Source organism: Chelonia mydas, chromosome 9 (assembly GCF_015237465.2).
Source record: "Chelonia mydas isolate rCheMyd1 chromosome 9, rCheMyd1.pri.v2, whole genome shotgun sequence".
In the NCBI taxonomy this organism is placed as follows: domain Eukaryota; kingdom Metazoa; phylum Chordata; order Testudines; family Cheloniidae; genus Chelonia; species Chelonia mydas.
Window position 1 is genome coordinate 57,722,242 of NC_057855.1, and position 17,066 is coordinate 57,739,307.

General features: G+C 54.3%; 1 protein-coding gene across 15 annotated transcripts in view; it reads right to left on the reverse strand.

The window, feature by feature from the left end:
• The window catches only part of DGKK (diacylglycerol kinase kappa), a 152,887-nt gene that overhangs the window by 8,394 nt on the left and 127,427 nt on the right, over positions 1–17,066 (reverse strand). For 11 of the 15 annotated variants that reach the window (XM_007056242.4, XM_027818616.3, XM_043522404.1 and 8 more), the window contains 10 exons: positions 16,589–16,696; positions 14,420–14,516; positions 13,385–13,492; positions 12,172–12,285; positions 10,727–10,861; positions 9,905–10,071; positions 9,269–9,386; positions 5,604–5,690; positions 2,637–2,756; positions 1,154–1,265 (listed from right to left, as the gene is read on the reverse strand). In XM_007056242.4, the coding sequence (XP_007056304.1) occupies positions 1,154–1,265; positions 2,637–2,756; positions 5,604–5,690; positions 9,269–9,386; positions 9,905–10,071; positions 10,727–10,861; positions 12,172–12,285; positions 13,385–13,492; positions 14,420–14,516; positions 16,589–16,696 (1,166 nt within the window). The remainder of the gene's footprint in view (positions 1–1,153; positions 1,266–2,636; positions 2,757–5,603; positions 5,691–9,268; positions 9,387–9,904; positions 10,072–10,726; positions 10,862–12,171; positions 12,286–13,384; positions 13,493–14,419; positions 14,517–16,588; positions 16,697–17,066) is intronic. The other 4 variants (XM_043522401.1, XM_037908862.2, XM_043522408.1 and 1 more) reach the window with 2 other exon arrangements.

Consider the following 17,066-nt stretch of genomic DNA (forward strand, 5'->3'; position numbering starts at 1 on the left):
CATACTGGGTCAGACCAAAGATCCATCTAGCCCAGTATCCTGTCTTCCAACAGAGGCCAATGCCAGGTGCTTCAGAGGGAATGAATAAAAAAGGGCAGTTATCAAGTGATCCATACCCTGTCGCCCATTCCCAGCTTCTGGCAAACAGAGGCTAGGGACACCTGTAGCTTGTTTCAAAAGCCCTGAGGCTAGGGTTCTCCGTTCCCTTTACAGCTGCTGCAGCCTTGCAAACTCCCTGGGAGACAGAAGAACGGGGTATGGCCTGAAAGCCAGCCTGCACGCGGATGGCCAGGGGGCACAGGGAGGCCCCCTGAGCGGGCATGGGAGTAATGCACTAGGGCTAGATCTGAGAGTGCCGCAACATTGCCTAATCCAGCCCATGCCCCCGGGGGAGCTCATTTACTGATGGGCTCAGGGTCACGAAGCGAGTGTGACAGAGCTGAGGTGAAAACGGATGGCCGAGCCTGTGCACCGACCACCAGCCCTTGCTTCCGATAAGGAACCAAGGCACCAGGAGGAAGCCCTGAACTCTCCATGCCTGAGACTTGCTGAGGGGATTCTCCTGCCAGCACCAGGGGGCTGGGACATGGAGCGGGGCTGAGGGCCAGACTCGGGCAAGCGAGGCAGCCGGGGCTGGGAGACTCAGCACTGGGTCTGTTTGCAAAGCTGGTGCCAATGCAGGAGGACAGTCAAACCCGTCTGAGAGGGTTCGGACCACAAGTCCCACAGCAAGTCAACGGGACATGCTCCTAAATCCCCTAGACACTTTGGAAAATCCTCCCATGAGGCACATTTCTTTCTAAACTCCATTTTTATAACTCCCTCCTCTGAGAGAGGAGCTTTGAGCTGACAACCCAGCAAGCTGTGCCCCTTGCCCTGTGCCAGTCACTCCATCCTCGGCATGGTTCAGTGCCTGGCTGCAATCAGAGCCAGCCTGGCGGGCAGATGGGCAGGCAGTCCTGCGGCGCTGCTCTAGACAGTTCGACTGCTCACCTTGTCTAAGTGCCCTCCAGCGACACAACACCATGGTACGGATTTACTCTGGCTGCGGTAGTGTGCCTGGTTGGTAGCATGGCAGGTCCAGGACATTCCCTAGTGCTTGGGAGGCGGAGGCCGCTTTGCCTGTCTAGCCCACTGCTCCGGAGAGATTTACCTGGGACCATGCTGTTGGATTTCAGCTTCTGAAACTTATCCTTGTCCTTCTTGGGCTTGGGAATGTTGATCCGTAGCTTCAGGCTGCTCTTGCTGCTGCTCTCGGAGCTCTCCTGGTGCCCGAGGCCGGCAGAGAGGATAACGGGTTAGGTTCACAAGCCATGCATTTCATCTGTGCCACTCCATGCCCTCCTCAGATGCCCACCTCTCCCTGCCAGCAGCACGAGCCAGTGCTTAACCACACCTGGGTTCTATCCCAGCTCTGCCCTGGCATCCCCAGCACTGGCCGATGCGATTCAAGCCAGCCCAGATCCACCAGTCCTGTGGAGGGTGTAGTCTAGTCAGGACACCGACGTTTTTACCACCGAATGGGGTTAGAACAGCGGTTCTCAAACTGTGGGTCAGGACCTCAAAGTAGGTCGCAACCCTGTTGTAATGAGGTCAGCAGGGCTGGTGTTAGACTTGCTGGGCTCCCTTGAATGATAAACCCTCCTCTTGGACGGCCTGTGCCCCCAGGAACACAGCCACAAGAAGGGCACAAGAAGAGTCACCAGGAGAGAGCAGAACAGGCCCGATAAAGGCAGCTGCTGCACATGAGCAAGTGCCACTGAAGTCAATGGGAGTCACTTGTACGTTTAGCTGCACTACCGGATGGAGAAATCCAGTGCTGGTTCTTCATCTGCTCACAGGATGTGCACCCCTCCCTCCCCTGCCAGCCCTGATTCTCCGCTCTGGGCCTCCCAGAGACACGTTGTGCTCCAAGTATTCCGGATTCCCCAAAAACCCCTGCCCCCTCCGAGCAGGCCCCATCATCACAGCAACATCTGACACATGCACAGCTGAGACTCCCAGTGCACCGTACAAAGGGGGATCTTATTCAGACCAGGCCCCTGCTGTGAAGAGATAATAATCTAAGGCCCTCATCCTGGCCTTCAATCAGGCCCATGAGGAGGCTCAGCACTCTAGTAGGACCCAAGCAAGGTCTGCCGGGGCAGATTTGACTGCAGGGTCAGGGCCAGAGTGAGGACAGCAGAGGAGGGAGGGGGAGGCGGGGAGAAGGAGGAAGGCAGACAGATCTTGCAGTCTCTTGGGAGACTCATGCAAGAGTCTGGAGGCCCAAGTCCCATTTTATTTGCAATGGTTTATTGATTCTCAGGGCTCTGGGTGTTAAGCCCCCTGCAGAAGCACGGGGCTCAGGATGGATGTATATGAAGGGATGGGGGAGGGGATGGTCCAGTCTAACGCAAAGCCAGCTCAGTGGGATGGGAGGGGCTGGGCTGCGAAGGGCCCAGCGCAGGCTCGTTAACAGGGTCCTTGCCAAGGGTCACCCAAAGAGAACTCAGCTCCCCCGCTCTGGTCACTAGGCCAGGTTGCCTCACTGACTCTCCCTCCCTGGCTGCAATGGCATCAGGCAGGCTCCTGCCAGCATGGGGAGGAGGAGGAATGACCCACCAAACTGCCCCCGAGTGGCCCCATACACCCACCTCCTCGGCAGAGTTGATGATGGGCGCCAGCCAGTGGATGTCAGGCAGCCTCTGGAGCTCTTGGCTGACGGTGTTCAGGGCTCTCTGCAGCCCCTCCTCTTGCTGTGGGGAGTCCAGCTGCTGCAGGGATTGGGGGAGAGAGCCATGAGCGTCCCGTGCAGAGCTCATCGTGCGAGCGCGTGCCGTGGGTACCGCTGGAGAGGACGGGCAGGGACGATGCACTGACCTGCCTTACGGCTCCATCTGCTTGGGACTGGAGCTCAGCTAACCACAAGGATGAGCCCCGGGGAGGAAGTCTGCCCATTCCCCTTTGGGTTTCACTGCTGAGATTGATACCAGCCTCCGCTAGTTACCGATTGCTTGGCTGTCCGTTCCCATCATTCTCCCATCTCTCAAACAGCCCCCGTTGCTGGGACAGGAGGGCACCTGGGCTAAGGGACAAGGTCAAGGCCCCACATTTAGGTTTTGTAAAACCCGGGGCAAACTCCTGGCTCTGTTGAAGTCAATCGCAGAACTTCCTCTGATGTCAGCGAGGCCAGGACTTCACCTTTACAGAACCTAAGCTCCCTGGGAGTGTTCCCTTTAGAAACAAAATCTCCAATGACAGCAGTATTTTGACTGGCTACTCCTGCAGTTACAATTGGGTACATGAAAGCCCCGCAGTGACACCAACTAAACCCAAATGACACTGACCAACTAACCTGTCTAAGATCAGAGATGCAAAAAGGCAGAGCAAAACTGGGTGTTAAATTGTCTCCATTCTCATCATGCCCAGAGTTCATAAAGAGAGGGGGATGGGGCTATGTGTCTCTGAAATATTCTACTAAAACTTGGTGCTAAAGTAAAGAACAAGCATGATCCACCCAAGAACAGTGGGTGTCATGTTCCCTTCTAGTAGCTTGAGCTCACAGAGAAAGCCAGCCTGCTACTGCTAACAGCTAGCAGAGTGACTCTCTTAGCTCCAGAGGCTGAAGTCTGTGCTTGTGGGGCTGAACTTCCCAGGTCCAAACCCTGCTGCCATTCCCTGCCCAGCTTTATGAAAGCAGACTGGGAATGAGCATCCTGTTCACTGAATGAGTCTGGCATAAAACCTGGCAAAGATCTTTCAAGACCCACCTCTGCTTTGGCTGTTCCAAATTCATGGTCCAGGGCACAGCTGGGGTCTTTCCAGCAGTGTCCTGGAACCCTGAGCATTCACGCAGAGTTCAGTTCTCAGTCAAGTATCAGGATCTGACAATGAATTGAACAGAGGGCTAGCATGTGACCGCCATGGGGCTAACTAACTGCCTCAGGGCCAGCGTTGGGGGTGTGGTGTCATGGTGCCAGGTGGCGTGGAAAAGGCCTGTTGGTAGCTGTCTTCAAAGCCACAGAGAATTGCCCTTCTGCAGCAACCTGGATTGCACTGGGAAGGCTGCTTAGCTCAGGGATAACTGAACCCCCTGCCTGTGTCAAGGAGTGGGACATCAAGGACAAGTTTTGATCACTGGCGCAACAAGCTCATTGCCACTTTAAACAGAACTGGGAGAGGAGGGAGCTCGTGATGGAAGTTCCATCTTCTGGTTAGTTTGTATGGAAATGGAGCAAGGGAAAGAGCTGCACTCCCGGTGGAGCTTCTGGGGGTGGGGGTGGGGGTGGGGGGATTTAACTGTCCTGTTAAAGCCATTCTCCCCTCTTCACACACTCCCCGCCCAGGCAGGGAGAGCTGAAGGAAACAGCTCCGGCTGCACCTCTGATGCCATATCTGGCTGGGTTCCTGTGCGGTGCAGGGCGCCTGGGAGCAGCTTGGCACACAGAGTTGGCATGCAGGGGAACAGGTGCTGCTAGGAGGTGGCACACAGCACAGTCTGGTTCCAAGAGGAAGAGGGAGGAAGAGCGGGCCCATCCACCTGCTTGGGAAATAACTGCCTCATCCAGTCAGCTCCAGGCACGGAGAGTGGCATAGCATTTGTGTCACCCACACCTCTCACTACAGACCACCGAGCTGGCAGCCCACGTTAGAGTGGCAGCGATGCTGGCTGACATCAGCGTGATGTCCTCCTTTACTCTGCCATTAACACTGGGCTGGTCAGCACCCAGCTTTAGGCCACGGCGGGGGGGCTGGTCCCCTCCCCGCTTCACACATCTAGTGGCCCTTGAACCCTACAATGACCGATGGTCACACCAGCTTGCTCATGGCATGTCAGAAAGAGGGTGCTTTGCAGGAGGGGCTGCTGCCCACTGCTCCAAAAGCTGAGCTGGCTTTAAAAAAATTAATTAAATCTCTACAATGATTACCAAAAGAAAACCTTCAAGTCATGCACCAAGAGTAACTGATCCAGTGAGGTCTGCCTGAGACTGCAGACAGTCTGAAACAAGAGCTCTGTTAGCTAATAGCTCTGTTTGTCTTGGCGATCTATTAACTCTGGGCCCTAATGATGACTACCCACCCATGAACAGTACCCATTTTGCTGCTGATCAAAGCACGGAAGCAAGGAGAGGGATGATGATCATGTTATGAAGTTCAGCACAGTTTACTGAGGCATTTCATTTTGCCATCAGGAGGGCAGAGCTTGGTTTGAGGGAGGAACCAGTCAAAGTACTGCTACTTTTGTGATCTAATGAGAACTCGGGTAGTCTTGTCACCCCCAGGGCCTCAGCTCAACACCTCACATTACATTCTCTTCCCTCCTGGGCTTCCCCATGCCTTCCCCTCATGCCCTGCCCCCTCAACCAGCTTCCCCCTGCACCTAACCACATCCTCCAGTCCCTGCCAGAGCTTCCACGGGAAGTAGCCCCCTTCCCTGTCCTGCAGCATGAAACCTGGAGCATGTTCTGCCATTTGCTACAGCTTTGATCTCCATGCTGAATGCAAGGGGGGTTCATGCAAGGGAATCTCACAAACCAGCCCCCCCGCACCCTCCTCCGCAGTCTGGAGCAGAGTAGACTAAGCACCCTAGGGCATTGGCTCCTCACCAGCCATGCACTCACCAGTTTTCCTTCCAGAAAAGCTCTGGTTTCAGTGTAAAGGGCTTTCACGCTAACTGACACATCCACGGCCACATTTCTGCTCAGAAACTGAGAGGAGATGGGTGCAAAGAAAGAGGAGAGAGAGAAGCAATGTTAGTAAGCAGGCACATGGAGACAAGCGGTGCTAAGGGACCAGGGCCTGATGGGACAATGCAGTCGATATGCTGCCCCTTCCCGGTTGGCGAGATGCTTTGGGACGCTGCTGGGTTCTGCAAGTCTGGTTACACCGTGTCACGGTCCTTTCCCCTACCCTAGCGCCCTCAGGGGAGCAGGACAAAGCCTTGGAGCACTGCCAGGAAGCAATAGCAAACCGCAGACTTTGCTGCCCCCTCGCCCTCTTGGCTGAGGCCCAAGTTCTCATCAGTTCAGGCCTGTACTTCCATACCTCCCCTTCCCTTAGATCATCAGCCGAGGCAAGCCAGAGATGCCAGCTTGTTCTCCACATAGCAGCCTGCCTCCTGAGCCCACTGCATGCTTCACATCCACTCTGGGCTCTGGCCTAGCATTTAAAGCCTTCGGGGGACCATAGGCACCGACTTCTGCTGGCGCCGGTGGGTGCTCGACCCCCCTGCTCTGCCCCTGCCCCAACTCCACCCCTGCCCCACCCCCATTCCAATCCTTTCCCCAAAGTCCCCACCCCAACTCCGCCCCCACCCTGTCCCTATTCCAACTCCTTTCCCAAATCCCCACCCCGGCCCCGCCTCTTCCCTGCCTCCTCCCCAGAGCGCACCACGTTCCCGCTCCTCCCTCCTAGAGCTTGTTAAGCCGCGAAACAGCTGTTTCGTGGCAGCAAGTGCTGGGAGGAGAAGCAGGGACTGCGGCGTGGTCAGGGGAGGAGGTGGAGGTAGAGGTAGAGGTGAGGTGAGCTAGGGTGGGGAGCTTGGCTGCTGGTGGGTGCAGAGCATCCACCAATTTTTTCCCATGGGTGTTCCAGCCCCAGAGCACCCACGGAGTCAGCGCCTATGCAAGGGACTGGGGGCTGGGACCAATGTTCCCTTTAATTTTTTACATCCATGTGCAGAATGAATTCTGTTATGTGCACCAATATGGAGGTGATGTTTCGTGGGGGTGGGGCTGAGATTTCAGAGTGTGGGAGGAGGCTCAGGGCTGAGGCAGGGGGTTTGGGTGCAGGGAGGGGGTGAGAGCTCCGGCTGGGGGTGCGGGCTCTGGGGTGGGAACAGGGATGACAGGTTTGGGGTGCAGACTGCCCTGAGAGCTGCAACCGGGAGAGAGGACTCCCCCCAGCCCTCTCTCACTGCAGCAGCCTGGGGCCAGGGGAGGGACGCCTCTCCCTGCTTGCGCGGCCCTTGATAGCCTGCTGTGTGGCTGCGCAGCTTTGAGGGAACTTAGGCTGGGACCATGTCATCTTCCATGGCCTCGGACCTATACCATCTTCAGGGACAAAGAAACTACATCTGCCCAGAACAAGACAGTTGGGTGGCAGAGGCAAAGGAGCTTGTTGTCGGGCCCGAGGCCTTAGTGGGCAAGATCAGCATGCGTTGTGGTCTGAGCACATTCAGAGCCAGCACCAACTCCTAGTGAAAACCCATACACCATCATAGACGCTGCTGAGCAGACACTGCTACCCAGGAAGGGGAAAACCGGCCCTGCTCTGGCGCTGGAGCCTGCCTCTATCATCATACTGCATCACTCAGTACTGCAGTGACTGGCAGCATGTACAGAACATTGATTGCTGTGCCAGGTGCTGTATAGAGCCTTGCCAGGCATGGCTGGTATCTATAGGAGGTGGTGCAAACACTCAAACAGGCCTCAGTTCATCCAACAGGGGGCAGTGGTGAGACAGGGCCATTAGCCAGAATATAGGGTAGGAACACCCACACACACACACACTGTGCAGGCGCCTTTCAGGGTCAGAACTGTCCACAGACTTTCATCTAAAACATTCCCCAGGCCCCTGACAGATAATGACTTTCTGATTAAGTTGTCAGGGTGGATGAGGTAACCTCTTCTATTAGCCCAACTTCTGCTGGTGAGAGAGACAAGCCTTTGAGCTCCACTGAGCTCTTCTTCGGGTCTGGGAAAGGTTCTCTGAGCATCACAGCTAAATGCATGGTGGGACAGATCGTTTTTAGCATAAGTAGTTAGCACATATTATAAGGGACAATTCAAGGTAAAGCGGCCCGTTAACACCTCTGTCATCATAGTACAAAAAAAAAGGGGTCAGTGGTTACAGATTGTTGTGATAAGCCATAAATCCAGGGTCTCTGGTCAGTCCATGATTTTTGGTGTCTAGCAGAGTAATGCATTTAAGATCCCAGGCTCATCTGTTGAAAGTGTTGTGCAGGTTTCCTTTGAGGATGTGGCCTGATAGGTCAGATAGCGAGTGACCGCCTTGTCAGAATTGTGCTCACTCACAATAAAGAGGGTATTTTTGTCTTTTATCATTTTCCTATGTGAGTTCATTCGAGAGCATCGTGATTGTCTGATTTCACTCACACAGTTGTTGTTGGGGCAGTTAGTGCACTGGATGAGGAACACCACATGTGATAGCCCCATGTAGGACCCATGGATCTTGAAAGGGGTGGTCTGGGGGTGTTGATCATTGTAGCAGTGGAGATATGCTTGCAGGTTTCGCATCTGTTGTTCTGGCGGGGTCTGGTGCCGCTTTGTGTTGGTGTGTCCTGGTCTGTGGGGAGGTTGCATTTACCAGTGATTCTCGCAGTACCTTTCCCACTAAGAGCTCGGTGTGGCTTGAAAAGCTGGTCTCTCTCGCCAACAGAGGTTGGACCAATAAAAGATGTTACCTCACTCATCTTGTCTCACTAACATCCTGGGACCAACACGGCTACTACAACACTGTAAACATGATTCAACTATCGGTTTTTCACAAAATTTTCGAGTTTTGGAAACAAAGATCAGGTTTGTCACCATGAGCAGCCAAGGCTTACACAGGTCTAACAAGATCCAATGGGTGGACGTTGAAGCTAGACACATTCAGACAAGAAATAAGGTGTAAATTTCTAACAGTGAGGGGAATTAACCATGGAAACGACTTACCAGGGTCGTGGTGGATTCTCCAGCATTGGCAATTTTTAAATCACAACTGGACATTTTTCTAAACTATCTACTCTAGTTCAAATGGGATTAATTCAGGGCAGTCCTCGGGCCAGCGCTATGCAGGAGGTGAGCCTAGATGATCACAGTGGTCCCTTCTGGCCTTATAAGCTATGAATCTCTGAGCAACACAAACCTGCAGAGCTCAGTAATGGAAACCCACACGACCCCATCGCCCAGGGCTTGGAGCAGGGCTTCCCTGCACAGCATGTTTGGACAGGTGGAGACAGAGAGAAGTGGATTTCATGTGGGATGCGGGGACGGGTGCTGACATTTCATGCAGCCAGGCAGTCTCCTGCATTTGTATTCTGCCTGTAGCTCAGTCTCTGGCTCGCCTGGTCTATTTATAGCTGGCTTAGCTCCTTGTTCTATTTATTTACTGGCTCGCCCTATAATATCCATTTAGCCTTTGGCTTCCCCCTTAATCAATCTTCTGTCTCTCTCTCCACCGCCCTCCCTGCTGCCACTTCTTCTTCGGATTGTACCCACGTGCTCATCCCCTGCCTTCTCACTCCCCCTGGATGTGACACCAGGCGGGCTGTGACCCTCACCTCAGGCCCGCTGCTGCTCTTGTTGGGAAAGGCCTCATTCAGGGCCAGGGAGCAGGCGTTCACGGCATGGGCCAGCTCCTGTTCCATGGCTTTGTGGGTTGTGGCTGCCTCGCGGATCCTGCAGGAAAACAAAGGAAGGGACCTGATGGGAATTCACAGCTTCCCTTGGCTTCTAACCTGGGGAACAGGAAGTCTGGCCCATGGGCCAGGATCCATGTGCAGAGATGGGATCCCTGGGAAGGAGTCCCTGTCCGTTCCACTGGTGCATCCATGCACAGACACTTGCAGGGCTACCCTAGGGATTCAGGACTCTGAGCACCCTGGAGTGATGGTTCCCTCTCAATCTACCACCTCTCCTGGATGTGGGGGATTGGATCCAGGCTGGGAGAGCAGGGCCCCCAGAACAGCATCACTCCCAGCTCAGCGGAGATCATCTGCATCCCCAAGAGCCCCTCCACCCCCACGCCATTGCACAGCTACCATCCCAAGAGCTGGGAAGAACGTGACTCCTCTCTGCACTGCTCCTTCACCACCCACAGGGGGCACCACTGAGTAGCATGAGGTGCTTCCTCCTAACCCCAGCCAGCTCCAGATGGGCCTGCCCCCCTGCCTTGTCCCACGGGCACTGCAGCCCACCTGGTGATGAGGGTTTCCGCAGCGTGAGCCATCTGCTGCATCTGGCCATACTCCTCGTCGGTCAGGTATTCCATGGACTGCTGGGAGTTGAGGCGGGGCCGCGCCAGGGCTCGGTAGCCCTCGCCCTTCTGCTTGTCCTCCCACGACTTCAGGGTGCTTTCAAAGGCCTGCAGAGAGACAAGGCAACCCTGCTGCTAACATGGGGGCTGCGGGTGTCTGACACTGCACTGCCTCCATAGACATTGCCAGGCAGCTGACATTCACCCCTGCACGGCCCCTGCCACCCCACACTGACACACTAGGGCATCCCTTGGCTCAGAGCTCAGTGCAGCAGCTTTGGGAGAGGTCAATGGCAGCTGTCATGTCATCCCCAAGAACCCCAAATACTGGCATGCATCAATCACTGTTCTCACTGCTGAAATGCAGCCACCTCTGGGGTGGAACAGGACAGATGTTTAACAGCAACTCTATGTAGTTACCTGCATTGGAATCTCATTAACCACCCAGTTCTTTGGGGGAAGAGCTTTGGGATCTTTAACTAGCCCAGCCAGTCAAGGCTCGTCTGAAAGATGGCACCTCCACCAGCAAAGCACCCAGCTAACACCACACAGGCACTGGCCCAGTGCTAGCTCAGAGGAGAGGGCTCTTCTGACTGACTCAGCAGCACCACATCTGAGTTCCCCATCCAGCTATGGGACAGGACCAGGCCTGTTTAGCTCATGAGAACTGATGAGGTCCTAGCCCCAGGTAGAATGGCTGCATGCTAGCCGCAGCTACCCTGGGCACCTCTCCCCGAGTCTAAGGGCAGCTGGCAGGTCTTACCCTGTCTCTTGTTAGCATCTGGGCTCGGTTCTTGTGTTGGATTTTGATGATCCCTGGAGGCTGGATCCAAGCTTCTCCATCCACCTGCACTGGGACGCCCTCGTCTCCCCGGATCGTGATCTTCACCATCCGACACTGCCAGACAAGCACAGGAAAGGAGGCTGGCACCAAACGGCAAGGCAGCGCACATGGCCCCAGGGCTTCACACGGCCTGAGTTAAAGAAACTTTCCCAGAAATCGCAGCTTTGCCACGGCTTGATGCCAGGGAAGTGCTGTCTGTGATGCCAGGACATGCTGGCAAAGCCATGTCTCCTGCCAGCTGGCACTCTGCTCTCCTGGCAGAGCCACGTCTCCTGGCTCAGTAGCTGGGTTCTGCCAGGGTCACCAGTGCATCCAGATTGCAGACCCTGCTGGGAGGCCTGATTCCTAGCTTGGGTCACTGGCTACAAATTAGCTCCACTTGAACTAGCCACATAGCCAGCATGGCTCGGGCTAGCCACTGGAGTCCAATCCCTCCCAAGTCCTGGGTACATGCTTGGGCAGGCATCAGGCATCAGTTCAAGCAGAGCTGACATGTGTCCCTTTGCCTGAGCTGGGAATCCCACCTCCAGCTGCCGCAGAGCTGTACCATAGGCAGACCCACTCTGTGCTTCTCCATCAGCACACGGCCTACCCAGACACACCACTCGCAGGACGTCAGTTCTGGCCCACCTGATGCCCTGTGCAACGTGGGTGTGCCATGCTCCCAGAGCAGAACTCACCACTCCGCGCTGGCAGGGGCACTGCACACTCATGGGGCACGGGACAGCCCCAGTGAGATACAGAGGGCCGCTCGGGGGGCATGGGACAAAAGGGGCAGTTTGTCCCCGGCCCCCCAAACCCATGGAATCTGAGTTAGTAGCGCTGCAACCTGACACACGATGGCGCAGTCCCTGCGAATGGGTGGCTGGGCCAAACCTGAGTGGCGCAGCGACCCCACGTGCCAGGTCGTGATGGCCAGTGTGGGCAGCCGGGCCCAGCCCTGCGGGACAGGTACCGCCATGGAGGGGTGAATGTGGGGAGAGCTTGCTTCCAACCCCCACCCCACCATGGGAGGCCTCAGGGGCAGATTTCCCCCCAACAAATAAGCTGCTGCCTCCAGCTTAGAGCCTTCCCTGCCCATATCAGCAGCAGGCCCTCCCTACCCACCAGCCCTACTGGAGACCCCCCTTCCCCTCCTCACAGGTCAGGAGCCTGACTCCCACACCTGCCCTTGCCTGACCTCCTGCAGGCTCTTCCGCCCAGGGTGCTCCCTCCTCAACCTCCGTGGGCTCCATGGGAGGGAGGCAGCAATGGGGGCGTTGGCCCCTGCAGACAGGCCCCATCTGGGCCTCCAGCCACCTGGGGCCTAGCCAGGTGGAACCCAGCCAAGGGTTAGCTGATCTCCTGTGGCGGCGCTGCTTTACCTGGGCGATGCGGTGATGCTGCAGGTTGATGACTCGTGACATGGCCATCTGGATACTGCCAAAGACAGCAACCACCTCCAGCTTCTTATCATCGAAGGAGGGCGCCCCAAAGTTCTGCAAAGAACAGCAAAGCCCCATGACAGCCACCGCCCTGGATGCCTCTTCACCACGCTCTGGGGCTCTCTATACAGCTGCGTGTCTGTCTGTCCACTTGGGGCTCTCTGTGTCTGTCTGTCTGTCTATACAGCTGTGTGCATGTCTGTCCGTCCCTGGGTCTCTGTGTCTGTGTCTACACAGCTGTGTGCATGTCTGTCTGCCTGGGGGTCTCTGTGTGTGTCTGTACATCTCTGTGTGTGTTTGTCCATCCATGGGTCTCTGTGTCTGTCTGTCTATATCTAGGCTAAGTTCCATTTCTAGGGACTCTCCACCTGACCCCAGAGGATGGAGCGGCAGGGTAATGACAGCGGAGCCAGGGTGGGAGGTGTGTCCAGTTGCTCAGACAAGAAGGGGGGAGTGGAGGGAGGCCCTGGCAGAAAACCCCAGGGGAAGCTGCCACTGATCCAAGCTACCCACACAGCCACCCACAGGCGGAGTGGGAGTGGGGCACACAGACATGGCCCGGGGCTCCCCTAAGGGCTCCGGCCTCCTCACAAAGGGTCCTTGCAACCTCAGGCTTTTGGCCACAAACAACCCCTGGAGGTCAGGGCTGTGCACTGGAACACAATGAGCTCGGGGTGTGCACATAAAAACAGAGCTCTACACTGCTCTAGCCCTTCGCAAAGGGAGTAGCCCCACTTCACAGATAGAGAAACCAAGGCACAGCGAGGGGATGTGAACCCCTAAGGCCACAAGGAGTCAGTAGTGGAGTCAGGCCTAGACTGCAGGCCTCCTGACCCCCAGCTCTCTCTGCTCTAGCTACTAGACAACAGTGCCTCCCAGTGAGAAAGACTCCCCACCTTTCTTCAAAACCACCCAGGTACACACTTCTGTCAGAATCAGGGCCTGAGCTAGATGGGCCCTGGGCTGATCCATCTGACGGGAGGTTGGAGACCAGACCAAGTGGACCCGGGGCAGATCTGTCTGGCAATTCTTTTGTCCCTAAATGGATACCAGGTCTCTTGTTACAGCTGCACTGAGGCATTTCACCTTCAGATTTACCATGGGCACCATTAGCCAAAGAAGCCTCCAACCCCGCCCCGCAGCCAGCACTCACATTATCCTCCTTTGTGCCGCCCCAGAAGTTGATGCCACCAGCATAGCTGGGGATGTTGAGCACGGCAATCCCCTGCAAACTGGGCAAGGAGATGGTCACCCCGTCACACTGAAAGAGAAGATAAGACAGGCTGAGATCCTCAGTGTGTGCCAGGCACCACCTGCCAGCCCAGCCGCACCCTCAGATCTGCCCGCAAAGCAGGCGTCAGGCAGGAACGCCAGCAAACTCCCGCATTTTGCTGTGAAACACAGCCCAGGCCTAAGAGAATTCAAGGAAGTCAGGGATTCTGGGCAGTGGCGTGGGGCTGGTTTGCAGAAGCCACTGTCCATTGGAGCATCACCACTGTTTCAAGGCCCTGACCACACTTTAACATTCAGTCCCTGCCCCCCCCAACAGAAAACAGGAAACACCCAGAGAATCGCCAGCCTGAACTCACTCAGGTCCCGTGCTGATCCCCCCATTGTGCCTCATTACCAAAGCAAACCCATGGTCCAATCCAACCCAAGCAGGGTCAGGATACTTGGTTTTAAAATAAAATGCAGGAGCCTTGTCTACACTAGGGCTCCCCCTGTTCACACCACCAGGTGATGCTGTGCCGGGGTGAGCAATGGTGAGAAATCTATGCACACACCCCTCCAGCACAAACACAACTGGAGAGTCCCCGGCTTTCCTACGAATATCTGCTTGGGCTTTCAGTAACCTGCTTAGCACTGGGACTCAGTGCCTCTGCTTGGGCTCCGTCTTGCAAAGGAAGAAGTTTCCATGACACAAGCAAACACAAAGCAGGAGAAGAAATTGGCACTAAGGCAAGGGGACTGAGAAATGAGCATTGCTGTGGCCTGGCAGCCTAGCTTCTAGCTCTATCTGTGGCCCCCATTCCTACAGTATCTCAGCACCTAAACCCCAACGCCTGGCAGAGAACAGGGATCTATCCAGGAGCCCACGCATGTTCACTTAGCTGAACACACAAGCTCTTGCTCCTACGCTTCCCCCAGTGATTTATGGCCCCCAGGTCAGGCCAGCACCTCTGATTACCTCCAGCTGGACTCGCTGCTCCAGGTTCTTGTAGGTCCTCTGCAGAAGCTCCTTGGTCCCCAGCACTCCATACCACATCATGTTCTTGGTGCGACTGCTGCAGTGGGGCAAGGGGAGAGAAACACACAGCTCTGAGCAGGTGCTTTAAATCCAGCCTGGGCACCTGTCTAACACAGATGCTTTAGCTCAGCCAGAAGTCCTGGGTGGGATGTGGAAGTCACTGGCTGAGGGTCTCTGAGCTGAGTTAGAGGATATGATCACAATGGTCCTGAAACTCATGGATCTATGTTAAACCAGTCCTGCAGACAACTCCAAGCTCTGGTCACCACTGGCGCGATGGGCCACAGCCTCGTTACAGTAGTGCAATGAGAATGACTTTTAGATATGCAAATTAGACAACAGAGAAAGAGATTAAATTAATGACATGCATAGTAATTAACGGGCAACATAGACATTATAGGACCGGATTTGACAATCTAGTCCCATATCCTGTTTCTCACTAGCTGCTTCAAAGACAGGTGCAAGAACCTGATAGTGGCCAGGAATAACCTGCCCACAGGTGAAGCTGCTTCCCCCCAGGTCAAAGACTGGTTGATGTCCTGAAACAGGAGGGTTTGTAACCCTTGGTGTAAAACCCCATCCAATGTAACTGTCTATGTTCTCATTCTCCACAGCAATGTCTGATCCTTTTACTGAATCTGCTAAGTGCTTCACCTTCATGATATCCAATGGCAGCAAGTTCCACAGGTTAATTATGTCTTATGTAAAAATATTTCCTCTTATCAGTTTTTAATGTGTTACCTTGTAGTTTCGCTGAATGTCTCTTTGAGTAGGAGAAAAAGTAAACAGGGATGCCTGATTCGCTGCATCACTCAGCATTTTATAGAGCTGCCACTGCTCTCCTCTCCAAATGAAATAGTGCCACTCTTTTGAGTCTCCCTCCATAAGGCAATGCTCTACAGCTCTCTTTATCCAGGAAGGCAGTGTGGCCTAGCGGATAGGACACTAGACTGGGACTCCAAAGACCTGTGCTCTATTCCTACCACTGGCCTGTTAAGTGACCTTGAGTAAGTTGCTTTCTCATTCTGTGCCTCAGTTTCCCCATGTGAGAATAGAGATAATAGCACTGCCTCCTTTGTAAAGAAATCTCTAGCTAAAAAGCACTGTATAACTCTTTGGTAGTATTGTTATTCAGCCATCATTTCATCCCTTCTTTTTCTGCTACACCCTTCCTGCTAGACATGCCATTCAAGGTAACTGAGTAGCAGGATTCAATTCCATCTCAGGATGTCCGGTGAGCTGAGCTCCTCTCCAGAGGTTTACATGTTCTTGCCACGACCCTCTGAGATGCTAGTAATACTTGATTGTTGTATGTTTACTCTAGATATATAGGATCTGATTTTGTGAAACTTCCACTGGTTCCCACTGGCCTTTGTAAAATGGGATAATTATAATTACCCACCTCACAAGGGTTAATGTCCGGGAGCCTAATTAACAAATGTTTGCAGAGTATTAGAAGATGCTGGGATGAAGGGCATTGATGCATGGCTCTTGTTAAAGAAGCTGTTATTATTACCATGTGGCTGCATCTCCATTCAAGTCAGGCACCATAGACACCTTCAGCTAATCAGATATCCGGACTCATATCAGAGCAGTGGAGGCTTCATGACAGATAAGGAGCAGCGTGAAGCTCAGCCCAACAGCAGATCACTTAGGCTCTGTCTACACTACAGAATTCTGCCTGCATGGCTGTCAGCCAGGCGTGAAGAGGTGTGGTCTGACCGATGTAACTTGCCAGCACAAGCCTCTGGTGTAGACACAGCTAGACTGGCCACATATGCTTGTCCTGGTGTCACTGGTTTTACTTGGGGCGGCTGGAATAAGCTATGCTGGTGCAAGCACAGCTTGGCCAGTATAAGCTGTGTCCACACTAGGAGTGCTTTGCACTGGTATTGATATTGATATTGGCCTTCCTTGTGTAGACCTGGCCAAAGACAGCCCCCACCCCCACCCTCAGGTCGCCCCTGGAGTTGCATGCCCTGGGGCAGAGGGTGTCTTTATAGATGACTCCCTCATGAAATGGGAACTCAGCAATCAAGGACTTCTGGCCTCTGCTCCTATCCTGAGGCACTCTCCATTTGAGGAAGGTAGGGGGGCTCTTTTGCCTACCTGCACTTTTTGGGGTGCTCGTCCCGTTTGTTGTTGAACTCCAGAGAGATTTTGGCATCCAGGCCTATGCCAAAGTAGTTATTCATGACGCATCTTTCGGAGAATTGTCTGAAAGCAGCAGATGGGGAAGGAGAGGTTTGGACACAGAACAATGCAGCAGTGATCATGGGGGTGGAACCGGGAAATGGCAGCAGAATGAAAATATCAGCCCCATTATTGAAACATCCGTATGAGAGTCCTTGAGATTTATTTTGGGTTTTGAAGGAGTTTTAGAATGCCAGCGACAATTGGAGCTTTGTGATTGGCTGTCAGTGATGTCACAGCCATGTCTGATTGGCTGTCAGTGATGTCATAGCCAAGTTTCTAGTCCCCATTAAACACAAAGGGTTGATATTACTGTGTGTAATAACCCCATTGCAAAATAATAATAGTGTGCCCCAAGCCAGGCCATTATTACATTTCTCAAGTTGGGAAAGCC